The 25,296-nt window shown below is 32.5% G+C and overlaps 3 protein-coding genes and 3 non-coding genes across 7 annotated transcripts; 4 read left to right on the top strand and 2 right to left on the bottom strand.

Moving 5' to 3' along the window:
* Positions 1–97: 97 nt before the first annotated feature.
* On the bottom strand, positions 98–19,049 carry LOC140056050 (endonuclease/exonuclease/phosphatase family domain-containing protein 1-like). 2 transcript variants are annotated; one of them, XM_072101278.1, is made up of 8 exons: positions 18,963–19,049; positions 11,597–12,597; positions 10,905–10,956; positions 9,465–9,557; positions 7,157–7,372; positions 3,798–3,852; positions 2,860–3,054; positions 98–2,221 (listed from the first exon to the last, which is right to left on the bottom strand). In XM_072101278.1, exons 2-8 carry the CDS (start codon positions 12,505–12,507, stop codon positions 2,091–2,093), a joined length of 1,653 nt encoding a protein of 550 aa, XP_071957379.1. In that variant the 5' UTR covers positions 12,508–12,597; positions 18,963–19,049; the 3' UTR covers positions 98–2,090. The 2 variants fall into 2 exon arrangements, with proteins under 2 accessions (XP_071957379.1, XP_071957380.1); XM_072101279.1 differs by lacking the exon at positions 18,963–19,049 and adding an exon at positions 16,329–16,345.
* Positions 16,476–17,669, top strand: LOC140057737 (uncharacterized). Its single transcript, XM_072103459.1, has one exon. It carries the CDS (start codon positions 16,476–16,478, stop codon positions 17,667–17,669), a length of 1,194 nt encoding a protein of 397 aa, XP_071959560.1.
* A 2,099-nt stretch (positions 19,050–21,148) lies between the features above and the next one.
* Trnak-uuu (transfer RNA lysine (anticodon UUU)) lies at positions 21,149–21,221 on the top strand. The gene has a single exon. It is a non-coding gene; the product is annotated as a tRNA-Lys (tRNA).
* A 635-nt stretch (positions 21,222–21,856) lies between these two features.
* On the top strand, positions 21,857–21,929 carry Trnak-uuu (transfer RNA lysine (anticodon UUU)). The gene has a single exon. It is a non-coding gene; the product is annotated as a tRNA-Lys (tRNA).
* A 411-nt stretch (positions 21,930–22,340) lies between these two features.
* On the top strand, positions 22,341–22,413 carry Trnak-uuu (transfer RNA lysine (anticodon UUU)). Its single transcript has one exon. It is a non-coding gene; the product is annotated as a tRNA-Lys (tRNA).
* A 64-nt stretch (positions 22,414–22,477) lies between these two features.
* On the bottom strand, positions 22,478–25,295 carry LOC140056146 (ER membrane protein complex subunit 4-like). The gene is made up of 5 exons (XM_072101421.1): positions 25,170–25,295; positions 24,469–24,577; positions 24,123–24,276; positions 23,625–23,785; positions 22,478–23,185 (listed from the first exon to the last, which is right to left on the bottom strand). The coding sequence occupies exons 1-5, from the start codon at positions 25,247–25,249 to the stop codon at positions 23,150–23,152; spliced, it is 540 nt and encodes a 179-aa protein (XP_071957522.1). The 5' UTR covers positions 25,250–25,295; the 3' UTR covers positions 22,478–23,149.
* Position 25,296: the final 1 nt, after the last annotated feature.

The following is a 25,296-nucleotide window of genomic DNA, read 5'->3' on the forward strand; positions in this document are numbered from 1 at the left end:
ATTTAAATACATTATTTGTTTTTCTTACCAAGATGTGCTTTTTTTTTACAAAAAAACAAAAAAACAGTAACTTAAAATTGCAATACAGAATAGTTTATGTTAACAAAACAAACTATTTATTTATTAAACAAACTTGGGTTGAAACATAGCAAGTTTACGCTCTTCTTTAAAAAAAATACTGATTTCTATTTATGAGGTGGATATGTCGGTCGCATAAAAAATAAAATAACCGAAAATACCCTACTAAATGGACCACAATTCAACTAATTTTCATTCATCCCCATATACAGTATTTTAATGTTTTAGAATAATCAGTTTCTCTCTAAAATTAAAACTACTAGTTTGTCATTTAGTTTTTCATAATTTTTCATAGATTCTTCTCCTTTTTATTTACGAAGAATTATGGACAATCCCATATCAATATTTCTGGACAATTCCATATCAATAACTCTGGACATTCTCCAAGTTTGTAACGTTCCGTTCTTGGATGTGGATTACAAGAGACATGTAAACACCATTTTGTTTATAAAATATTATGTCTCTAAACATGTCTGCAACGGAACGATCCATTTTTGGTCTAGGGGTCATTTATACCAATTAATTACTAACAAATTATTCTTAATTTATGCAAATTAATGTGATTTAGATTCTACAAAATGGCTATGATAGAATACTTGGCTAGAAATATTTACAGGTAGCCCAGCCCAGTGGGCTAGTGGAAAAAATATCCATTTTAAGTGAATATAAAAATTGCATTTTAGTTGTTTAATATTACTGAATACATAAGTCCTTAAATCTAAATACTTTAAATATTAATTGTTTATAAAAATACTTGTTTTCTATTTATTTTTAATTCTATAATTTATACAAATCAGCTGTTAGTGGGTGTTTCACAATGTGAAGCAACATTGCATAGTAATAACACTATATAACACTATATAACTATACATCCATTCTATACTGTTTCTTCCAATATTATATAACAAATAGATAACTTATATAATTGAACACACACTCTTAAACTTGCTCCTCACTCCAAAACTTGAAAACCGCCCAGCGATCAACCCAAAATAAATTATATAATGATAGTAAATATAAAGAAAATGTTTTATATTATTGTTGATTGTAATTTAGTACTTCTTAGTAAAAATAAAACTTGTTAAATATTTTCAATATATATATATATACTTTCAGACTTAAAAAATAATAACTTATTTGCCATTGGTATAAATAACATACAATATCATTCAGCACACACTATAATGGCGTCGGGCGTTCTTGGATGGGTAGGTAGCCAAAGTTGCCCAGAAGCTTGGAAGCAATCCACAGTTTTCAACCACGATGAATAAGGAAGCAGAGCAACCATTATCAAATGGTTGAACATGCATGTTACCGGACACAGAATTGCTTTGTTCTGCAGTTATGTAATTCTTCCTAAAACAGGGGCCTCAGGCCTCTGTGTTATGCGACTGCCTGACAAGAGCTATATTAACAATTCCAATGAAGCCATGTGGATCACAGAAAATAAACACATAGCATTAACAATTCAGGGGTTTGTAAATGACGAAGCACTAACACGTAACATTAATAGTCTCTCAAAAATCGATATTCAAAACTAGTATTAGTATAATTAATTTCCCCTTGGCAGTAATCAGGGAGAACGTACCCATATCTGTCTTCCTCTGGATCTGGTTAGAATTAGTACCACTCATTTTAAAACAGTACATTTCTGACAATTAAAGTATACCTTACTCTGAACAGATGGAATGCTAAACATTTATTTTGGGCTACTAGAAAAATGGCATTGGCTATTAAAGAACACTATCATTGGCAAGAACAGTGGCGTAACGGCTATGAGCCCTCACTGGTTATACCCAGGGGCCCCAAAGCATGATCAGTCCAATGCAACTACCCAGCGTTGGAGGGCCCCTCAGGAGTGCTAAACAAGGCTTTTGCCCTGTGCATTACGCCACTGGGCAAGAATAAAAGATGACTATATATGAAATCCTAATAAAATAATAAAACTATCCATATACACTCCCAGCACACTGATGTACAATTTTGTAATTTTAATTATTCAACTTAATTATTCACATTTCCCCCGCAACTGCAGTGTACAGATCCATCCATACAGGGCATTGGTGAGATACTACTCCATTTAGGGACCATCCATTTGGGATCAGAGGGTGAGTTAATTTGTCTCTGCACACTCCAGTGTTACCTGCAAAGTAAAAATAAAATATAAATGAATAAAAAATAGAGAGAAATATTAGTAAAGCATTAATTTCAGTGATGATAATAATAAACAAAGATTAGAAATCATGTCAAAGTTATTCTACTGCAGTAACTATGATTTTTACTGCAGTATGATTTTAATTTGTTCCAATGTAGAGGTTCATCCATGCCATAAACAGAGTGTAAAATTATCTAAAATAACTAAATATTTACATATTGTAATGACCATGTCAAAAATCAAACAAATTGTAGCTACTGTACTGCATTTACTGCAGTAACTATATGTTTTACTGCAATAATGTATGATTTTAATTTGTTCCAAAGTAGAGATATATCCATGCCATAAACAAGAGTGTAAAATGATCCGAAATAACTTGCTAAATAGTTACTACACAATGGACAGATGAACGGGCGCCGTTTGGTGGCAGCACTCGACACGAAGGGACCCTTCGGGGAGCAGAAAGTTGTAGTATGTGTCGTCCACACCTGTGCGCAATTCAGCAAGTTATTCCCCATTTACATTACATAAAAACATAAAGAGCAAACTAAACACTATACTGCAGTAACTGCAGTAGAATAATGATACAACAGACGCAGATAATAAAAATAATTAAATTGAGAAACCTGTTAGAAGTTTGGTAGCAGGATGGTTACTCCATATGTTGCTTTGGCATTGTGTCCCTTTCATGTTGTTCAATGCAATGTTTGTGTACTGGTATTCCTCAATTATGTTCTGGAAGCCCTTCTGTCTCAAAACATCAAAATCGTCTTCAAATGGAGAACAGTCAAAATCACCAAGAATGATTAAATTTTCATCTTCTGAAAAACATAATTCACAAAAATAATTATAATGCTTGATTATTTATCTTCATGTTTGTTTGCAGATAGAGCAGATGGAATCAAACAAACCTCTGTCCACACTATCAAACTATTTTGACAAAAAAATGTGATGTGCTCAAATATTGTAGTGATATGCACAAATATGGTAGTGATATGACATCATCATGTCACAATTTTATCATATTTTTTGTCACATATGCTGGTAAATTTAGAATTTCTTTTAATGGAGCTCAACTTTGGAATAATTTACCCTTAGTTATAAAATGTACCTCTTCTAGATTTAAATTCATAAATGAAGTTAAATGTTTACTTTTACAAAAATATTAATGTTAGCCCTTGTTTACGTTATTTCTTTCATATAGTTGCTGTTTCTTTCTTATTGAATTATTGTTGATAGATGAAAATGTATGCATTATGACTAATTTATTTTTTGTGACAGGAGTCAAACCTTGATTAGCGAAAGCTATTTTTTTGCTCCTTTTCACACACACATACATATTGTATTGTATTGTACTATTTATGTATGATGATGTGAATAAAGTTGATATACAGTAGTAATAAAGTTTGATAGTGTAAACAGAGCTTTAGGTATTCTTATAGACAACTGTTGATCAGACATGGTTGCTAGCCTATAAATACAGACACATGAACGTATTGTCTGTGCTATGTATTATTTGCCTCGGGCTGTTTGGGTGTGTGAAATAAAATCATGCATTACCTACCGTGAAGTTCTGCACTGACAACTTGAGATAAGGCGTTCATTGGGTCATAGCCACCCTGAAAACAAGTATACAATAATATTAATAAGCACAAGACAACTTTAATGAGGAATTTGACAAGCATTAAAAAATTTATTTTCTAGGTAATGCCAATCCATAGAAGAAAAATAAAAGATTAATATTTTAAAGATATATTGTCCACCTAAAAAATATTTTTTTGTGTACATTTTTTTAAATTGAATATGCCATTTTAATGTCACATAATAATTATTCACTTTGATCAAAAACTGGATCGAAAAAAAAATTCTTTACCTAAAAAAGCAAAAAATATTTAAATTGTCTATCAGACAATGGTTTTTGGTTAAAATTCAACGTTTCTTTTGTCTTTGTAAGTGAAATTTTTGAATAACTTTAAAATGCAAAATGGTTTGAAGTCTGATTTGATTAATTTTCATGTTTTTGGAGGAGAATACATCTTTAAATTAAAATACACACTTCTGTCCACTTGAATTCATCTATCATTATACTGTATACAAGACAAATAAACACACAAATTATAGTTTTTGTAGATTTTCTAATCTGCTTTGTTGGCAACTGAAAACTGCTAGTAAAGTTGGAGTATTTCCAAGTGCATATGGCGTGATATATTGCATCATACCTACAGGAAATTATACTAAATGTTCTTTTTCAATCACCAAGTACACATTTTGTTTACTGTTGTACACAATATTACACCTTGCGTCTTTAAAATATATACAAATAAATTAAATTATATATATCTACTGAACAGTATAGAAATATTGTAAGTCTTTGGACTCTCTCAAAATATCCTCAAAATCAAACTTTTCTTGAGTCCAAAACATCTCCAAAATTTTTTTTTAACACATCAAAATTTCTGGAAAACTAAACATTATTATGCCAACCAAAAGGTGTCCAGTATTAGTGGAGTTGACAGTATTTCTCACACACTTACTGCAAATACTAAGTACTTGATAATTGGTTTTTTATACGATTATTTCGAGACCAGATTTACTTACTAATTATTTAAAAATTAAAAAAAACAATAGTCTGTGTTTCTTTTGGAGTTTTGTTATTGTAAATTAAAACTTTGATTAAAAGTAATTTTTTATACAATATTATTTTGGAACCAGTTGAAATTTTCTTACTAATTATTTAAAAATAAACAATAATTTAATTATCTTTTAGAATTTTTTATTTATAAACTAAAACTTTTGATAAAAGTCCATCTATTAACACTGTTCATTAGCTAATCATCATTAGGCCTGCTATACCTAAAGGTCATGGTAAATAACACTACAAGTGCATTTATTAAAGAACGAAGCCTCTCTTTACTTATTAGACATATCTAAATAAAACACCAGGACATGAGTCAAAGTAATATCCTTCTTGTTAGCCACGTGGATGTATTCACTTGAAAAAAATGCAATTTATTATAAATGCAAATTAATCAATAAATATTCAGACGTTTAGTTTTATTAACATTTTGTTCTTTTTATTAGTGAAATCGTTAAAAATAAAGAATAATAATTCTATTTATGCAAATTATAATAATAAATGCAGTTTTTGTCTCCTATGTAGTAAAAATTAATTTAAATAAGTCAAAATTGTATAAATTTTTTTACATGGTTTTGTATTGTTTTCTGTATGAATATTGTATTGTGTTGTTAACTGTATCAGAGCAACACAATTTTTATGCATATTTATGCAATGATTTCATTTAATTATTTATTCGGTATATTTCAGTATATACATAAAAAAAAAATGAAATGAGACCAGGTGACCCAACCCCAAAGTGAGTGAGTGAGTGGCCAAGCGGTTAAGACAGTGGAACATAACATCGGCAGGGGTTCGAGGTTCACTCACTCCATGGTTCTGGTGGTAGAACGAGTCTTCTCGGATAAGGACTATAAACCGTAGGTCCAGTGTACACATCTAGCTCGTGTGCACTTTAAAGAACCTAGTACATCTTTCGAGACGAGTAGGGGGTTACCCCGGTGTATTAGTACATCACAGCCACTGATCACCAACTGAGCCCTCTGGGAGACCAGTCGTTGACTGAAGAGGTTACCCATAAATATATGTTTCAATCAATCAAAGTCAGTTTACATATAAAAGACATATAGACAAAATACAGTTTTAAAGCAAATCAAAATTAATGTGAACTTTTCTAATGAAGGCTGATGGAAGCTGATATAAGAAATGGCAATAAAACTATCACATAGTTTCAAATCTATTTTCCTAAAATGACCAAATCTCATCTCTCTCATTTTAAGATTGGGGAGATGACCTAGGTACAATACTTATTATTACTGTACATTTCTATATTAAATTTAAACAACAGTTTTTAGTATTTCAAAAATTGACAAATATAATTTTATCTTATCATTTTAAATTTCATAAAGGTCAAATGACTAACCACTTCAATGATGAGTAGTAAAAGATTTCTTAAAACTTGTCCAGAAAATGTTAGTAAGAGTGTTACCCCCAAGGTCACATCTTAATGATAATAATAATAATATCCTATATAATCTGATAGCAATTCCATGTGGCGGCAATGGATGCTATTTTTAGTATATTATTCCATATTGAGACTAGACTTTGTAACAATAAATATATTTGCATAAAATGGTCATCAAAATTAAGAAAAGGTCAAACAATCCTGTTTTTCCATTCAGGAGAAACTTATCGCAATATTTTTATCCGCCGATTTTACAACAAATTTCTACTTTTAAATTGGTCATCACAATTTATGTCAACGGTCAAACAATCCTGTTTTTCCATTCAGGAGAATCTTAATATATTTTTATCCGGCCGATTTTACAATCAATTTCAACTTTTAAAATGTATGATGCCTATAAATAAACAATATTATAATTCTTTACTGACATTTCATGCATTTTTTATATTTAATTTATTGCACCGGAATATAAATTTTTACATATATGCAATTTTAGATCAATTTCAACCTTTTTGCACCAGAATATTAATAAAAACGGTTTTTGTTTTATTGTCTTAATTGGTGGTCATCGCAAGATATTACAGTTAGATGTTAATTGTTAAATTCGTCTTCTTCTCTGTACAACCATAAACTGTTTTCATCTGTATACAATTCTTTACAATAAATATGTAAAGCTCTGTCTACACTATCAAAACCAAAAACGTGATGTGCCCATATATGACCATGATGATGTCATAGCACTACCATATTTAAGCATATCACTACCATATTTGGGTACATCACACTTTTTTGATAGTGTAGACAGAGCTTTAGTGTGTGACGTTTCAACTTGTAGCTTTATTTATACATACTGGTTTATGTAAAATATTGAACAATATCTTACCCATATTCTTTGCAGAAGACTACCCTGATGCGAGTTGGAAGATGCGATGTGTACGCTTACTACCGAAATCTCAATTTGTCCGACACGGAAACATCCCAGGAATGGCCAGTGCAGTGGCGTTCCATTCTGAGGAAGCTTGAAGGAGCTAGCCAACAGCGAGGAATCCTCCAGCACCAACACGTCAGCGTTCCATAGGAAACCTAGATATTCAAAACCCTAAAAAAGAAAAACAAAATTTATATCAATTTTTTATTATTCAATTCAATTCAACTTTATTTTTCAGACAAACTATCCATATGAAAAATATACATAAAAAAAAGACAATAAAAAAAAGAGAGAAAAATACTGTACAAAGCATTATGTGACAACCATAATGAATCTGTTGACATGGTGCCTCTCTCCACTTAAAATACATTTTGGAATCAAACATTATTTAATATTCATATATACAGTTTAACATTCTGTTTATCCTCAGAAAATGGATAGTTAGTCTGGGCATTCGGACAAATATAAATATGAAAATAGATCGACAAAATTATAAGCGAAAAGTAGTAGGATTTTAAAGGTGGTCCCTAAATGAAAGTATTGAACTATGTTATGGTGTTATACTGTGCAACATATGATTGCTTAGCAGGTGCTCATTGATCACCTATAGAGAATCCACCTCCGGTCAAAAAAAATTCCTACTCCAGCATAACCTACTCCAGCATGTTATATACCGGCACCTTTCAATTCACGGCATCTGATTGGTTAATCTATAGTTATTGCTATGCCTTCTAACTATAGACCAACTAAACTGCGCTTGTCTGTTCCTTCTATCTTCAATCGGATCCACAGGCACGGCGCGACACAACGATTGCGTAGCTAGCCCTAGCCTACAATGATTTACTTGTGTATGAACTGACTTAGAGGACTTTAGCGGCCAGTTAAAATATGAAGCAACATAGTATGATTTGGGAATATTTATTGCATATCTGGAAGCAATGAAGTAAAAAATGCAGGCCCTTTTTGTTTGCTTTTTCACAGCAAAACTGTGCCACAAACTAGGCCTACTCCAACCAAGTCCATGTTTGCGTTTGCTTCGGCCTAGAGCCTAGCCAGCCAAATTGGGTGGTACGGTAAATAAAACAAATATTTACTGGGCTTTCATCGCGGCATGGTAACAAATATATCCTTTTTGATCTGGAGACTATACTATTCTATATCCCTAGACTCAGCCCAGTAAATATTTGTATACTATTTCACTACCATCATATTTTAGTAACATCAATAAGATTCATGTGCATTAAACTTTGTTATAGTCTACAAATGATAGGTTACAAAATATAACTTTCTACAGTACTAATCTACTTTCTATTTTAAACATACTTTGACAGCTAAATCATTATGTGTACCATAGTTCTCATAAATTCCTTAAATCATTCATACCATAGACGAATAAGTCCTAACCTATTTCTTTATGTTCATATGCATAATCATGGGATTTGCGTTTCAAAACTAATAACGTTTTAATTAGGTTCCGTATGATGTTACAAGATCAAGTCAACGTTTCTTCATCCGCAGGCGATGACATGTTATCTTAACTCTGGCCTAATCTGTGTTAACAAGTTACAAGCTAGGGATATCAATGATACAAGTTAATTACACAAGATAGCAGGAGGTAGTGATACCATTGAGATATTTAGTAGTGTTAACAAGATCCTAGGTAGCTCAAGGGGCTAAGTGTTAGGTGTGTTATCGGCCATTAAGAGTTCTTCTTTACAGGGCAAGAAATGGCTACATCCTTAAATTCATAATCATTTTCATTATTTACCTCCACCAAGGAGGTATATGTAGTAGATCGCGTTTGTTTTTCTGTCTGTCTGTTTGTTTAAATGTTAGCAGGATAACTTAAAAAGTAATTACAAGATCTTTACCAAAATGAAAATACAGATAGATATGTGGTCAAGGACCACTCCAATAAATGGAGGCAATCCGGACCATGGTCCCAATTCTGGACCACTTTTTAGTATAATTTTCAGACCTGCTAGTGTTAAAAGATAGGACAGTAGGCGGAGGTGTGCACTCTTGGAGTGACTTCCTAGTTTTTATTTGGTAAAATCTGGTTTTTTTTTTTATTAATGGACTTAAAGCTCTGTCTACACTACCAAAAATGTGATGTGCCCATATATGGACATGATGATTTCATATCACCACCATACTTGGGCACATCATACTCTTTTGTCAAACTAGTTTGATAGTGTAGACAGCGCTTAAAATAAAGAACTATTTTCACTTTCATTGAAGAAGGATAAAATTATGTACAAACCTGAGCGCCCTCGTACACCGGATCTGATGTCACGCTTCGCCAGTTACCGTGCTGTCCGAGACTTTCCACTACTCTGTTCAACTCAAGGCAGAGCTGCAATTTAACGATAAATTTAAATGATGCTAACGATTCATAAAAAAGCGTAATGAAGTGTGTCACCTTATGTTAGCGTTGCAAGATGAGTGATTGACAGTTGGTCTTTTTCTTAGACAAAATTTATTATAGTTATTTATTATTCTTAAAATGGTTTGATACATAAGTACTGCACCTATGAGCAATCATTGATTGCACATATTGGCACAATATAATTTCTTATATTATTTATTTATTTATAGTATAAATTGACCAATCGGAATCAATGAATGATGGTCATACATTTTTTTTTTTGCCAGGAAGGTTCTACCCTAAATTTATTTATTTTGATACCATAATGTGCAGAAAGAACAAACACAACAACAATCATTTGTATGGTACGAGAGATTGCTCTCTAAATCCACAAAACTTTGGAAGGTGGGACTATACCCGGGGAAAACCCTGGTTCAGAAAAAAAATCATTGTTAAACATTTCTTGTAAAAACTCATCAGAACTGGCTAGAGAGAGGCCTACATCCAGACCAAGTCAATACTGGGACTATAGCTGGGGATATGCCTGTTTGTGAAATCAGACATAAAGTAGAGGGTTGGATTAGACCGAAGTGGGATTATACCAGAGGATATAAGGTAATTATTTTTAAAATATAATTTTTCATTGTTGACAAGTTATGACGTTTTGTAGACAAAGAAAAAAATGACACCCACATTGAAACTTTCTCATAATCTAGTTTCATTCAATTAATTCATTACTTTCCCTCTTTGATTTCCCATTGAACATCAAACAATCACTTTCTGCCCAATTAATTTTTGTTCACAGATTTTAAAACAAGCGGAAGATAACCACAAAATCAAAGACCAAACCAACACGTTCATAACCGAGTTCATTCATTCAGAAAAAATAAACTATATTAACTAAATTATCAGTTTCATTTTGACATGTTGTTATTGTTAATCATCATATTATAATTGTTTATCTATTTATAAATCTATCCGCCCTACAAAAATAATTTGTTTAGAATTTTTTTGTTTAATATGCCATTTTAATGTCACATAATAGTTATTCACTTTGACCAAAAACCGGATCGAAAAAAAAAATCTTCCTGAAAAAAATGTAATTTACAACAAAATATACCTAAATTGTCTGTTGGTTTTTGGTTGAAATTAACCGATACTTTCGTAAGTGAAATAATTATTTTTATTTATTTATTCGTAAATAACTTTATTAAAACTGCAAAATGGCTTATTAAAAATCTGATTTTATTAATCTTTATTTTTCATATTTTTGGAAACAGAACACCACCTGTGTATATACATTAATAGACAGGTGTGGCTTTGGGATGTACATACCTGTGCTAGTACATGTGTTTGCCAGACATCCTGTACAGCTATCAGTCCAAATCTATGTCAAAGGTCAAACAAATGTTCCTGGTTACCACACCATAAATTTGCATACAATCTAGATATACTCACACCCAAGTGTTTCCTTTTACAAATATTACCCAATTGAAAAATTTTGTTCTGAACTTATAAGTTGGCATAAACCAAAACATGAAGATAGTGTAAAGCCTACCCTACTACTCTACTCTACAAAATGTACAGTTAGTATTAATTATTATAATATGAACAAAAACTGAACCATTAAATGACACTATCATATCAATATAGAAATTATAAATCATAGAATTATTATTAATATTAAATATTATAATAATAATGAAAAGTTTAAAACACCATTTTTATTAGGATTCCCCTAGAACAGGTATGACAATGGTAACTTCAGGAAAAAATTTAACTTAACTTGTTTAGCAATATTCCTAATCAAACTGATTTTTTAGTTGATATACATAGTTTTGTTATGTATTTTTTACTACACAATTTTAGAAATGTGTAACAAAAAGGTTGATATTTGTATAGCTTTATGCTACTGTATGCCACACTGGAGAAATTATTGTCTGAACTTAATCTAAAAAGTCACTTACAGTATTTTGTAATGTGGGTTTTGCTTCAAAAATTTTTATCGAAAATGAATTGAAACTTACCCATTTTCTAAGATAGTTCGAACCAGTACTTCCTTAACTCCTAAGTTGCAATATTTTTCCAGCGTGCATTGTCCGAGATTCCAGGAGGCAATGCGTACAACCGGTCTACCGTTTTTTTCAATATTAACTTTCCATTTATAATCATCACATAGGTGTGTCTGACATTGGCATACAGGTTGAGTTTGTTTAGAGGGCGTTTGCGTAGCGCAAGAAACGTTATTTGAGAATAATTCACTTTGAAGTTCCGTCACCGAAACCGGTGTTGACGTAGTACTAAGACTTGCACTTACTACATCACTAATTGTGAAAAAACAACGGATTCTATCGAACAAATACGTGCCGATTGACGGTAGGTGCGTAAGTTCCGACAAAACCTGAAACGGGCCGTTTGTATTTCTGTACGTAACAATATCTTCTGCTACTTCCTCGCGAATCCCACTGATTTGCACAATTTGCGCGGTCGATGCTGCGTTAATGTCTATCTTTTCTACGGAATTGCACTTCGAATAAGTACTCCATCGCGTCCAGGATGGAAGACGTGATAAATTCGGGCGTTGTGTTCGAGACGGTGAACAGCAAAATTCACCGCAATAAATATTTGTACGAAAATTTTCCACTTTTAGAGCACCGACACCAGAAACTAATGCGAGATCCTCAACTTTACGAAAGCCCCCGATGTAATTCCTATATTGAATGATATTACGCGCCACGTTACGATTGATTCCATCTAAGTTCATAAGCTGTTCTTCACAAGCGTGATTTATATCCAGTTGATCCATCATGAACTCCCCCGCGTTAAATGTCGCACTCAACTGTCGCCGATGACTGCGCTTTCTTGGCCGGTATTCATCATCGGTACGCAACTTACTTTTCTTCGGCCTACGACCACAACAACTGCTAACGGCACCCATACTGTAATTCACTATTGCTTTACACTACACACATCTTTATATTTACTGTGATAATAGTAGCTTGTTCATACTTGATTGTTCAGCACACGTCTGAAAAAAAAAGTTCTGTTAAGTCACATTTGACAAACTGATGACAACTCACTTTCACAAGGAAAAACAATACACAACCACAATGAGAACTAAATTATTGACTTCCGCATTGAGATCTTAAGCAACAAATTGAAGTTAATTCTATTTATAAATCATTATGTTAACATCAGCATCTTTAAAATAAAATGAAAGAGATGTACAGTACAGTAGTGTGGTTGAACCTGCAAACTTTATAGATAACTTTTAAAGCTCTGTCTATACTATCAAAGTTTATTTGACAAAAAATGTGCCCATTTGGACATGATGAATCATCATGTAGTCCATTTGGGCACATCACATTTTTTTGATATGATATCATTGATATCATATCACTACCATATTTAAGCATACCACTACCATATTTGGTCACATCACACTTTTTTGTCTAACTAGTTTGATAGCGAGACAGAGCTTTAAACTTTAAACACTGGCAGAATAGCATATTCTTGACATTAATGTATGTCAATGCATTCCAAACATTCAAAATATCTAAGCTCTTATGGTAAACATGCAATGACATTTACTGTAATGTACAGTAGTGTAGGGTACAATTACATCATCCACTATAAATAAAGGAAATGGTAGCCAATTCACAGAAAAGATTTTGGAGAACCCAAAGTAAACAAACCACAAAAAAATAGATTAGTAAGCAAAAAAAGAAATGATGAAGCACTGTATTTAATAGAATGCCATCCTTTTACTTGGTCTTACAATATATAAATGATTCAATATTTCAAACTTTACAGTAATTAATCATCTGCAGAACCGAATAAAAATGTGGTTTATTAGAAAAAAAAATGAATATATATTATTAGGGCTTAACATATAATAGGCCTATACTCTTTATTTTGTATGTGGCTGTTAATTGAATTGTACCTTCATAAAATAACTGACTATCCTTGGATTTACTTCTAAATCCAAGTAGCAATAATTGTCCAGAAAAACCATCATCCGGACATAATTGAGCATTCACATCCAAATTATGACGAGATCATATAGACAATTAATTAGCCATAGTTCGATGTGAATGCCACTTTTATGATGACAATATTCACTCCGTAACAATGAGTTTATTGTTTGTTTGAGACCTTTTACCCAGGAAGCCAACTTCCTTTAAAACATAAAGTAAATAAGAATATTGTTTGTAAGCATCTCTCTCTTTCTTAAAATAAAGTTCTGTCTACACTATTAAACTAGTTTGCCAAAAACATTTCCTGGCAGCTAGTGACTATGATTTTATATTTTCTTCTTGCGTTATGTTTGTTTAATTTGTTGATTTGTATTATACAATATTTTGTAAAATGCGTCTTTTGCCTGAATAAATAATAATAATAATATGTTATGTGTCGAAATATGGTAGTGATACTTGTATACCCAAATATAGTAGTGATATGACATCATCATGTCAATATATGGGCACATCACATTGTCACATAAAGTTTGACAGTGTAGACAGAGTTTAAGAACAGAACATATCTCCTTCAAGTACAGTACAGTACATTTTATATTACTTTATTTTGTTAAAATGTTTTCTACATGCTGTACACTACAAATTTGTTTACATAACGACAAACATGTTAGGTTGATCTAATTAGATTTTTGAAGCCTTTTAAACTGTAAATCACTACAGTAATATTTTTTAATATGACTGACATTTGACAATGACATTAGGGAGGTTTCGCAATCTTACGAATACGATAACGAAAACGGATACGTCACACACACGTATTCGTTTTTCGAGTCTGTAATAATCTGTTTCGCATGGCAACGAAATATTGAGGGCGCCGTCCAAAATATGACTGCGGTAAATTTGAGCGAAGCGCAGGTATGTGTTGCTTGGTGCTTGTCTGCCTAGGCCTAGCATAACATCAAAGCGAGTGAGAACTTTAAAAACTGCTATTTATCAAAATTGACCTGACATTTTAGTAAATTACTTTAGTAAATTACTTTCAATAAAAAGTATAATTATATATTATAATCATGAATCATTCCTGATTCAAATGCAAAATGTGCAAAATAGATCAAAAACTATACTCGTTTAGTAGTTACGAATATGACTGGTGATATTCGTCAACACGAATATGCTTTACGAATATGAAATGGGGATCAGCTCAAAAGTTTCACAAATATGTGACGTATCCGTTTTCGTTATCGTATTCGTAAGGTTGCGAAACCTCCCTATTAATCTTACTGTCAAATTTTAACAAATTTTGGAAATAGGCTATATTCTATTATATGAAAACAGTTAAGAAGAATAAAACCATCAATATATCACCAACGGCTCATAACTTTTGACAGCTTATATTAATTTCATTTGAGGCCTTGCAAGGTTGGATATATTACAATTTTAATTGTACCATGAAATCGAAAAGGCAGATTGTTTTAATAAATTGTAATAAAACTCACCAACTTGGTTGGATCGTGTATCAGTGTATAGAGATATTGAATAATGTTAAAAATTACACGCAGCTGAACTCAAAACCAGTATACTAACTATCCAGAATTATAAAAAAAATCATCTTAAATCAATGATTTTGATTAAATATTGCAATTGTTTACATTTTTTTTCATAATCTTACATTCCTCCAGGCAAAAGTGTAATTTCACCCTGATTCCACAACATAAAAGAATTGTGTTGATGGACATAACAATTTTTACTTAAGTATCTTCTAAATTAACTTTACTTAAGCAAAAAAAAAAAAAAATGTATTACCAGTTTAATTTAAAAGACAATTCTGGTTTTGGGGAGATTTTCTGTTTTCAATGTGTATGTCTGGACAGATGTGTACATTTAAATTTTGAAAGGTAAAAAACATATACCTTAAGAATACTACTGATAGTCTATGAACAATACTATTGTTCTATTGTAATGAATCAGTGAATTATACAGTAATCCCACACAAGTCCCACACAAGTCCCACGCAACACTCACTGTCCATTATTTATTACAATAGACAAAGTTCATAGACTTGTCTGTTGTCCCACATACTGTAAAATCAAATGTCTGATATTAGGCCTACTGATATCTACTTACTAACACAGTTACAACACTGAGGAATTATTTAGTTTCATTCCTCCATATGCCAAAATATGGTATTGATATGCCCAAATATGGTAGTGATATGACATCATCATATCCATATATGGGCACATCACATTTTTTGTCACATAAAGTTTGATAGTGTAGACAGAGCTTTAATAAATAAGGTGTAAAATAAATGTTATCAAGGGGATGTATTTCTGTTGTCCAACCAATGCTTCGTTCATACTGTAGTGTAAAAGTCTAATCAAATCTAATAATCACTTATAAAAGGTTAAAAAAAAACCAGTTAATATACCAACAATCCCAGAATGTTATCTGCAATTGCTCTGGTGTAACAAGTCACATGTTACTTTCGTTTCCTTTATTTTGCAATTGTGTTGTACACTATTGACCTCCAAGGAGGCCAACTGTTAAATACGGTAATTCAGTTTTTTTACAAGGCTGAAAATTGTTTCATTTTTATATTTGTCAAATAGAATACTCCAATAAGATATGGCAATTGTTTTCACCCCCAACGTGTTATTTTTGGAACAGTATATTTTATAATGATATTATTGTTACATTGAATAAATTCATCTGGTTCCAAATAATATTTTTGTGGATTTTTACTTTTATGTTAAACCAAGACAACAAAAAGGAATGAAATTACCTTCGTGACGTTTCGCCGACAATCTGTCAGCTGCTTCAGACTAATGCCTGGGTTGGAATGGTCTGGTTTTTTGTAAGTGACGCTGAACAGCGCCACCAGCCGTCTGGTTGGTATTGACGGTAGAGCGTCTCCGCTGGCCCAATTGCAATGGGATCTCCGGTAAGCCCTCTGATAGCGAATATCTATTTAGAATGGTTAGAAGAGGAAGCCATTAAGAGCGCAGATAGAACCATCAAACAACGTTTTTGGAGACGGTATGTTGATGATGTTTTTGCCATTGTCCATAAAGATGCACCTCTCCCCCTCAATCGCCATCTTGATAGCATTGACCCGTCGGACAACATCAAGTTTACCACAGAAATAATGTCAGAGAAACAAATACCATTCTTGGACATGATTATCACGATTAAACAAGATGGAACACTCGCTACCAAGGTATACCGAAAACCAACTCACACCGACCAATACTTGGACTTCCACTCTAATCATCCCTTAGAACACAAACTAAGCGTGGTTAACACGTTAGTGAATAGAGCAGACACAATTGTTAGTGAAGAGAAAGATAAAAAACATGAGTTGGAACACATTAGAAAAGCATTGAAAATTTGTAACTATCCAAAATGGTCAGTAGACAGAGTCGTAAACAAGAGAAAAGAACAAAAGTCAATAAACAAATCAGAAGAACGCCAAAGAAAGGAAATGGAGAAGATGAAAGCTCACATAGGTATCCCATACATACACGGAATTTCTGAAAAGATTCGACGCACTTTTGCTAAGCACAAAGTGAACACTTTCTTCATTCCAAGTAATAAATTAAAGAATGGACTAGTCCACCCAAAAGATAGAATAAAAACGGAAGACATGTGCGGGGTTATATACGAAGTGAACTGTCTAAACTGTGAGAAAGTATATATAGGAGAGACCGGAAGGGCACTGAATACAAGAATTGGGGAACATAAAAAAGACGTATCAACACACAACCAAGTAGTTAGAACACGTGCTAATAGAAATTCTTCGTCCAAGGTTTTACATAAGTCAGCCATAACTGACCACGCTATAGGGAATGACCATATTCCAAATTGGAATGCGAGAGTTATTGAAAAAGAAGCACAGACAGACAAAAGAAAAATAAAAGAATCTATCTGCATAAGAAAAAGACCACATAATATCAACAGAGACATTGGTGGGTATGACCTCCCACATACATATGATAGTTTGCTGGAAAAAGTTGAAGCAGGAGGGGGCCAGCGGAGACGCTCTACCGTCAATACCAACCAGACGGCTGGTGGCGCTGTTCAGCGTCACTTACAAAAAACCAGACCATTCCAACCCAGGCATTAGTCTGAAGCAGCTGACAGATTGTCGGCGAAACGTCACGAAGGTAATTTCATTCCTTTTTGTTGTCTTGGTTTAACATAAAAGTAAAAATCCACAAAGATATTATTGTTGTTCCGGAGTAAAACATTAAAACGTAAGGTCCGAGATAGATAAAAATCAATACATACACCCTTCTTGAACAACGGAGTTACAGGCCTAATGATATAAGCCTCTTCAACATAAACTCCTAAAAGTAATGTTTTATTGCTATTTTTTGTTTTTTTTAAATCTAGGCCTACCATACTCTTCTAATAATCTTCTTAATTAATGATTAACGTTACTTACAAACCTCATGTTTATAATTTAATATGTATTCTTTTGTGATAAATTATAAAATAAATAAAAAATGTAATTGTAATTCACTTTTAAATTGCATCCAAAACCATTTATAATGTTTTAAGGCAAACCACTCTTTGCAGTTTAAAAATATAAACAGAAAATAAAACATACATTGATTTCTGCTCTTACAGTACCTTTAGTAATTCTTACCTTTAGTAAAGTTAAGAGGCAATGAGTTTTTTTTTAAACTCGTAGGGAGCCTCTTCTCTCATATGTGTGTATGTGTGTGTATTTGTCAAGATTGTTTTTGAATGAATTTACACTCTTGCTATTGACAACAGATTCGGGCAGCGAGTTCCACTTGTTAATTACTCTAGTATCAAAAAAATTATTCCGTTTAGTTGAGTTCCATCTAGGTTTCTTTAATTTCTTTAGTTTCTGGAAATTTTTCTGATTCTATAATGGCCACAGTTCGATCGAAGTATTCGCGGAAAAGTAGCTGTTTTAAAAGGCATTTTTTATTGTGATAAAGGTAATATAACGGTGGCTAAATCATCATGGGAACATGTTACAGAATGGCCCAAAATTGTATGATGTGGGTGTGAGAAAAAAATTAAGCGAGAAGTCGAAAATATAACAGTGTGGTGCGAAACTGCAGTAGCGCCATGTTTTAATGTATATACTGTGCAAACAATTGATATACTGCAAACCAGACTAAGCTAGGCCTAGCCTAGACAATGTCTTAAGACCACGAACAGAGGCGGAGCGGAGAGGACCCGACACCCTCCCTGTTCCTCTTCCTTGACGTCTGTCTCATCTCACGCCTGCTTCCGTGTATTTACACACCATCGGTAAAGTTTGCGGACGATATTAAGCATGAATTTTAAATTGTATCGATTAACAATTCCCACAAAACGTACTCCACATACAATACTTATGAATGTTGAAAGTTAATTCGCATAATATTTAGAAACTTACCTTTAATATAGCATTAATACGTCTAGTTTAGTAAGAGATGAAACACGTTCGAAGATCGCAAGAAAAATCTTCTTCTCTCCAACAACCAACAAAACTGGTCTGAACAAAAATGGATTAATCGAAAATCTTACGTGGAATGTGATTCGAAATTGAATATGGTATGATTAAAATTGGCAAGGATAATTGCTAGAAAATTGTTCACACTTATTTTTGCATTTCTTTTAAGCTTATACGATTATTTTTATGAGCAAACGATTATAGTAATTTAATGTTTTGTAATGTCAACATTACATTTTCCCCATTAGAATAATGCAGCGGTCCTAAATTTATGAGGGCGGTATTTATAAACTAAAGTTTTAACAAAAGAAAATCGATACAGGTATTACAACACAACTTTTTTTAACGAGAATACAGTATCTGTGGTTTTGTGATGGTCATATTTCTGGTATTTTAGTGGCTGCCACAGAAAACACATACCGTACATGCTACAATTACCGTATAGAAAAATACGAAAAAAACTGTATATATTTTTATCAACAGAGCAAAATTTATTACTAGAAATTGTTTTATATTTACAGGAAAGCATAAGAAAGCACAGCAAAAAATAAACCCAACTGGACAGTTGAAACTGAAACTTTTGCAAGCTTCACTTTGAATACAACATACGCCTAGCTATGTATATTTGAACAGATTTGTACAGTTGTAGAATATATTCAATTAAAACTTGTAAGACTGGTAGTATACTGCAGTACAACTACATACATAGCACCACTACAAACTCCAACAGCATTGCACATGATGTGGGCTGGTGGCAATATTTATGCTGCGTTAATAATTGTCATACTGTATGTTCATTCGTTATTTCGCATACTGTTCAGTTTAATCAGCAGGAAAAAAATCTGGCAGAAAAATAACTCTGGCATGTGACAATGTTTCTTGTATGTAGGCTGGGGATCATTGTTTTAATTTTTACTTTGTTAATTCTGTGTGTTCATTATCTGCCTGTGTGTTTATTATCTGCCTGCGTGTTCATTATCTGCCTACGTGTTCATCATCTGCCTGCATGTTCATCATCTGCCAGTGTGTTCATTATTTGCCAGTGTGTTCATTATTTTCCAGTGTGTTCATTATCTGCCAGTGTGTTCATTATCTGCCCGTGTGTTCATTATCTGCCCTTGTGTTCATTATCTGCCCGTGTGTTCATTATCTGCCCGTGTGTTCATTATCTGCCCGTGTGTTCATTATCTGCCCTTGTGTTCATGATCTGTTCGTGTGTTCATGATCTGTTCGTGTGTTCATTATCTATCTGTGTGTTCATTGTCTATTTGTTCAAAAGGTAGGTTTAGGTTGTTGTGTCAAAAGCTGGCCAAAGCGTTTCTTGATAGTCACCCTTTGTCTACTGTATTTGTCATCAGGTGAAAACCGAGCTGTTATAAAAAGAAAAAAAGAATTATAAAATATAATTAAGAAATACTACTGTTTTTCAGAGCTTTTCTTAATATATATTTAAATATTTGAATTAAAATTACCTGGATGTGCTGACAAAGTTGGTTTGTTATTCATATCCATTTTCTGTAAATGAAAAATAATAAACATTAAATAATAAAATAGATGAAAAACACTTTATTCAAATAATGGAAAATTAAAATTAATAATCAAATCCAACCAACATTACAAAATAAAGACAACATCTCTCACTGATAGTCACAATCTAGCAAGATGACCTCCAATTTTCAGAAACCAACGCAAGGCTAGGCCTAGCCTAGACTAACTGCCTAATGAAGGTTACGCTACCTACCTAGCCTAAAGACAGTAGTAGTAGTAGTAGTAGTAGTACTAGTATACTACTAGTAAGTAGAGAGAGGAGGCCTAGCTTTTTACGTAGTAGTAGAGTTTACTTACTAAATTATTGTGATTTTGTCTTCTCTATCTACTGTGTGTATAGCTTAATCAGTATAACAAATTATACTTACTTCTAGTGTATATATTCTATCACCAGTTTCATTTAAATAATACATTAAAAACATTGTGAATTAATTTTGGTAACAAAGTCTGCGTAAACAAAAACCGCAAATAAAAAAGAAACTGTTTCGCACGTGGTATCGAAAATGTTATCGATATAGATCAAAGCGCCCTCTTTGTATTGATTGCTCAATACACTTAAAGATATGCATCTTCCGTGTGGAGCCCGGTTAGCTCAGTCGGTAGAGCATCAGACTTTTAATCTGAGGGTCAAGGGTTCAAGTCCCTTATCGGGCGACTCAATTTTTTTTTTATTCATCAAATAATTTGAATTGTTTGAAAAATATTGATATACATTTGAAAATAATTGATGGCAATATCGTGCTATCCTATTTGTTAGTAAATAGTGTAAAATAAAAATTTACTGTTTAGATCCATCGTTTATGGAGTGAGTGCAGAATCTGTTTGGGCTTTAGCCTATTCCATGGAGTTACTCCATGCCTATTCTCATTCCTGGTTATTTTTACATTGATGACCGAATAAATATTATTATTATTATTATATTATAAATCCATCGTTTTCATATACATTTTTCAGACCTATCAAATTAAATATCAAATTTTTCAATTATTGAATTTTGATACTGTAATATGAATATTGGTTCTATGATTATGTAAAATCTATTTTTCCTAATAGTTTATTTAATTCGATTGTTTTCTTTAAAGGAACATCCAGAAAGATTTAAAAATGGAGGTATACAAAATATTTTTAACAATTTACTATATACAATTTGCTTATACCCTACTGATCATTCAGTTTTGGCTTGTAAAATCACCAAAAAAAGACAAAAAGAGACACGTGTGACACTCTATTCAAATACATTAATGAACTATTACCAATTAGCTGACCCATTCAACACCTGAGAGTGTGAAGCCCGGTTAGCTCAGCTGGTAGAGCATCAGACTTTTAATCTGAGGGTCAAGGGTTCAAGTCCCTTATCGGGCGACGTAATTTTTTAAATCATCAAATTATTGTAATATAATGAAAAATTATCAAATTATTGTAATATAATGAGTACTGTATCAATTATCCTCTATTAATTTAAAAACTTATGATTTATAAAATAAACACTCATATACAATTATCAAATTAATTTAATTTTTCTAATATGAATAAATGATAGGAATGTGTGCTAGATTCTAGATAATTATGTCTTTTCTAATAACATTTAAAATTGGAATGTTCTTCTGCTGAACATGGAGGTATAAGAATTATTTAATCTTACACAAAATTAATTATCTTTATACCACCTTGATCGGAGATAAATTTTGACTGGAAGGTAATCCACAACAACAAAAAAAGTCAGAACTTATTGCTAATTAAATGACCCTTTGTTCACCCCTGCGTGTGTGTGGAGCCCGGTTAGCTCAGCTGGTAGAGCATCAGACTTTTAATCTGAGGGTCAAGGGTTCAAGTCCCTTATCGGGCGACTCAAATTTTTAATCAAATAAAATAATAAAACAAAACGCCTTTCCTATTTGTGAGCTTTTATTGAAGGTTTTCTAATCTAATAATTTTTTTTTTTACAGTATTACGAAAAAACTAAAAAAAAACATAGAGACAGGAATAATTTCTATATATTTTTTTCAGGAAAACAGTCTATTTATAATAAATAGGTAAAAAAGAAAATAACCACACTTATATTTACTGCACCTTTTTACAAAATTCAGGCCATATAATTTAATTCAAATATGTTTACAACTTCATATGTTTACTGTCTGACTTTGAAAAACATACTTTTTTCTGTTTTTTAAAATTTAATTTTTATGTAAGCCTAAATTATTATTATAAATTAGACAACATATATTGTACATTATGAAGTATGTGATGGTTCTGCAAAAATCTTCTCTTTGATAACATAGACTTCATGTTACTACAAATGAGGCAAATAAAATTGCTGTTAATGACGTATATTTAAACTTTTCCATAGCACAATAAACACCAAATAAACAAGCGAATATCATTTAACAATTTTATTTGTGTTTCTTGTTTTTATTGTTTTCCATATTTCTTCCTTAATTGAAGTTGATTGATGCCGATTGATTGATACAAATGGACGAAAAGTTAGTTACATCAATATTGTTAGTGTCGTAACTTTATTTAGGACGATGGTAATGCACTGGTTAGTTTAATGTCTGTGATAAATTCTGTACATGTGGCTGAATTCACAATACAACACCACCACCTGAGTACTCCATTCTCTGAAAGTAAAAGAATAAAAAGTTGTCATGTTTAGTAGAGAAATGAATGAATACACAGGGATCTAAACACTTTATTTTAATGTACTTGTCAATTGTATAACCCACCATCTATCCGATGTGCGCCATATCTTATGAATACCATGACGCACCCCTGCGTCAAAAAAGTGAGTTGCCTTTTGGTGACCATGACGCATCCATTTTGATCATGATATGCTGGTTAGTAAAGTAATAGACATTGATGACACACCATTGTTCATTGATGTGATGTACCATCTAGGTTTTTGACGCACCTCTGTGTCAATAATTATTTGTAAATGACACATCCATGACGCACCTCCCCCGGGGGGTTATACAATTGACAAGTGCATTAGCATGAAAATATGAAATATTTCGCAGTTTTTCGCTGCTCATACTTGACAAAAGAAACTAAACGACTTACGGTTTGTGGATCAAGAAACGACAACCAATCAGAAGCATAGAGAGGCAAAAGGCCCATAGACGAGCATTTGTACAACGCTAGCATGACACCCATCATGTTTGAACAAAGAAACACGGTCTTCTGGAATATTGCCTGGTTGCTTCCTTCCAGCATTTTAAAAGCTGAAAAAAAAAAATCAAATTAAGGCAAATTAAAACCGTTATCAAATCCATTATTACATTTTAAAAGCAATTATGATATACCAAGGCAATCTAACAACATGATGGTGAGCTCTGGAGATCAAAGGGTTTATCTGTGGCTGCGACACGATCAGTTCAATGACCCTTAACAGACATGTACTATGTATATAGGGAATATGTACATACACAGATCTTTGCAAGGTCAGTGTCCTGTTGTTAATATGCCTTGGATACTAAACCAAAGAGGTTATATAATAGAGTAATCACAGCTCTAGAAGCGTCACCATGTGTAGAGAGAGGGTCCAAACAATGTACTTACTTTTTTTGTGTTGCATTATGGCCTGTATGGGCCTCCATACCATCATTCCTACCATCATAATCGGGAATATTGAAATTGAATTACCAGACATGTACATGATAAAAAGATTCATTGGCAATTGTTTTAATGGTGCTAGCGCGATATCCCAACATTTCTGTAAAAAACACAATATTTAATAAAAATAAACATTATTAATCAAATCACACGATACAGGCAGATGTATTGATGCAGGTCACGTGTCCATGTTGCAGCCAATAAGGAATGTGCTAATATAATAAAGTCACAGACTGCTTGATATTAACTGACTTTTTTTTTTTGATAGTTGATCATCGAAAAGAAAACTTACCTTGTCGACTAAACTTGAATTGTTGTCGCTATCTTGTGACGTTACTTCTAAATTCCGATTGGATGATGTAAAACCGACGGGGGCATCTAATTCTTTGCCATGACTATGTCTAAATTAAAATAAACAATTAAATTATTATTAATTGTATTTAGATTAAGAAGATTTTTCTCTTCACAAAGTTCAAATAATTATATTTCATTTAATATTAATTACTCTGTACTATGGTATTTCTAATCGATAAAAATCAGCATTTATATTATAAACAAAATTCTGTATTATTTAATACTGTATTAATTAGTTATTACGGTAATTAAAATAGAAGATTTTACTCATTTGTCAAATCAATAATAAAAAATATCGTTGTAGTAGCTAGGCCTAGATAGGTTGAACAAAACAGAAATATACTGATCATATAAAATTTATAATGATTAATTATAGGTTGGCTAGGCCTTATCATCACTCAACCAAGGTAGGCTTCACATTCCCTCTGATAGGCTTTGCCTCCCTCTAGTAGTAGTAGAGCCTGCTTAGCTAGCCTCCTTCATATAGTTTTTATTTTAGGCCTAGGCCTAGCCTACTAGGTAGCCTTCTAGCCTTCTGTTTTACACGGTTCCTAGCTAGCCAAACACATAGTAATCAGCATAATAATGCTAACAACATCTACGTATATGATTGATAAAAAAATCACATTTTATACTTACTTAGTATTGAATTCAATCGACCATTTATGTCGATATTTATTACGGGCTGCTGGTCCACTCAACTGACCATGATGAGCCATTTTTTTTTTCTAATGATCGACTGACTGAAATAAAAGGTCACACAGCA

This window comes from Antedon mediterranea, chromosome 8 (genome assembly GCF_964355755.1).
Source record: "Antedon mediterranea chromosome 8, ecAntMedi1.1, whole genome shotgun sequence".
NCBI lineage: Eukaryota > Metazoa > Echinodermata > Crinoidea > Comatulida > Antedonidae > Antedon > Antedon mediterranea.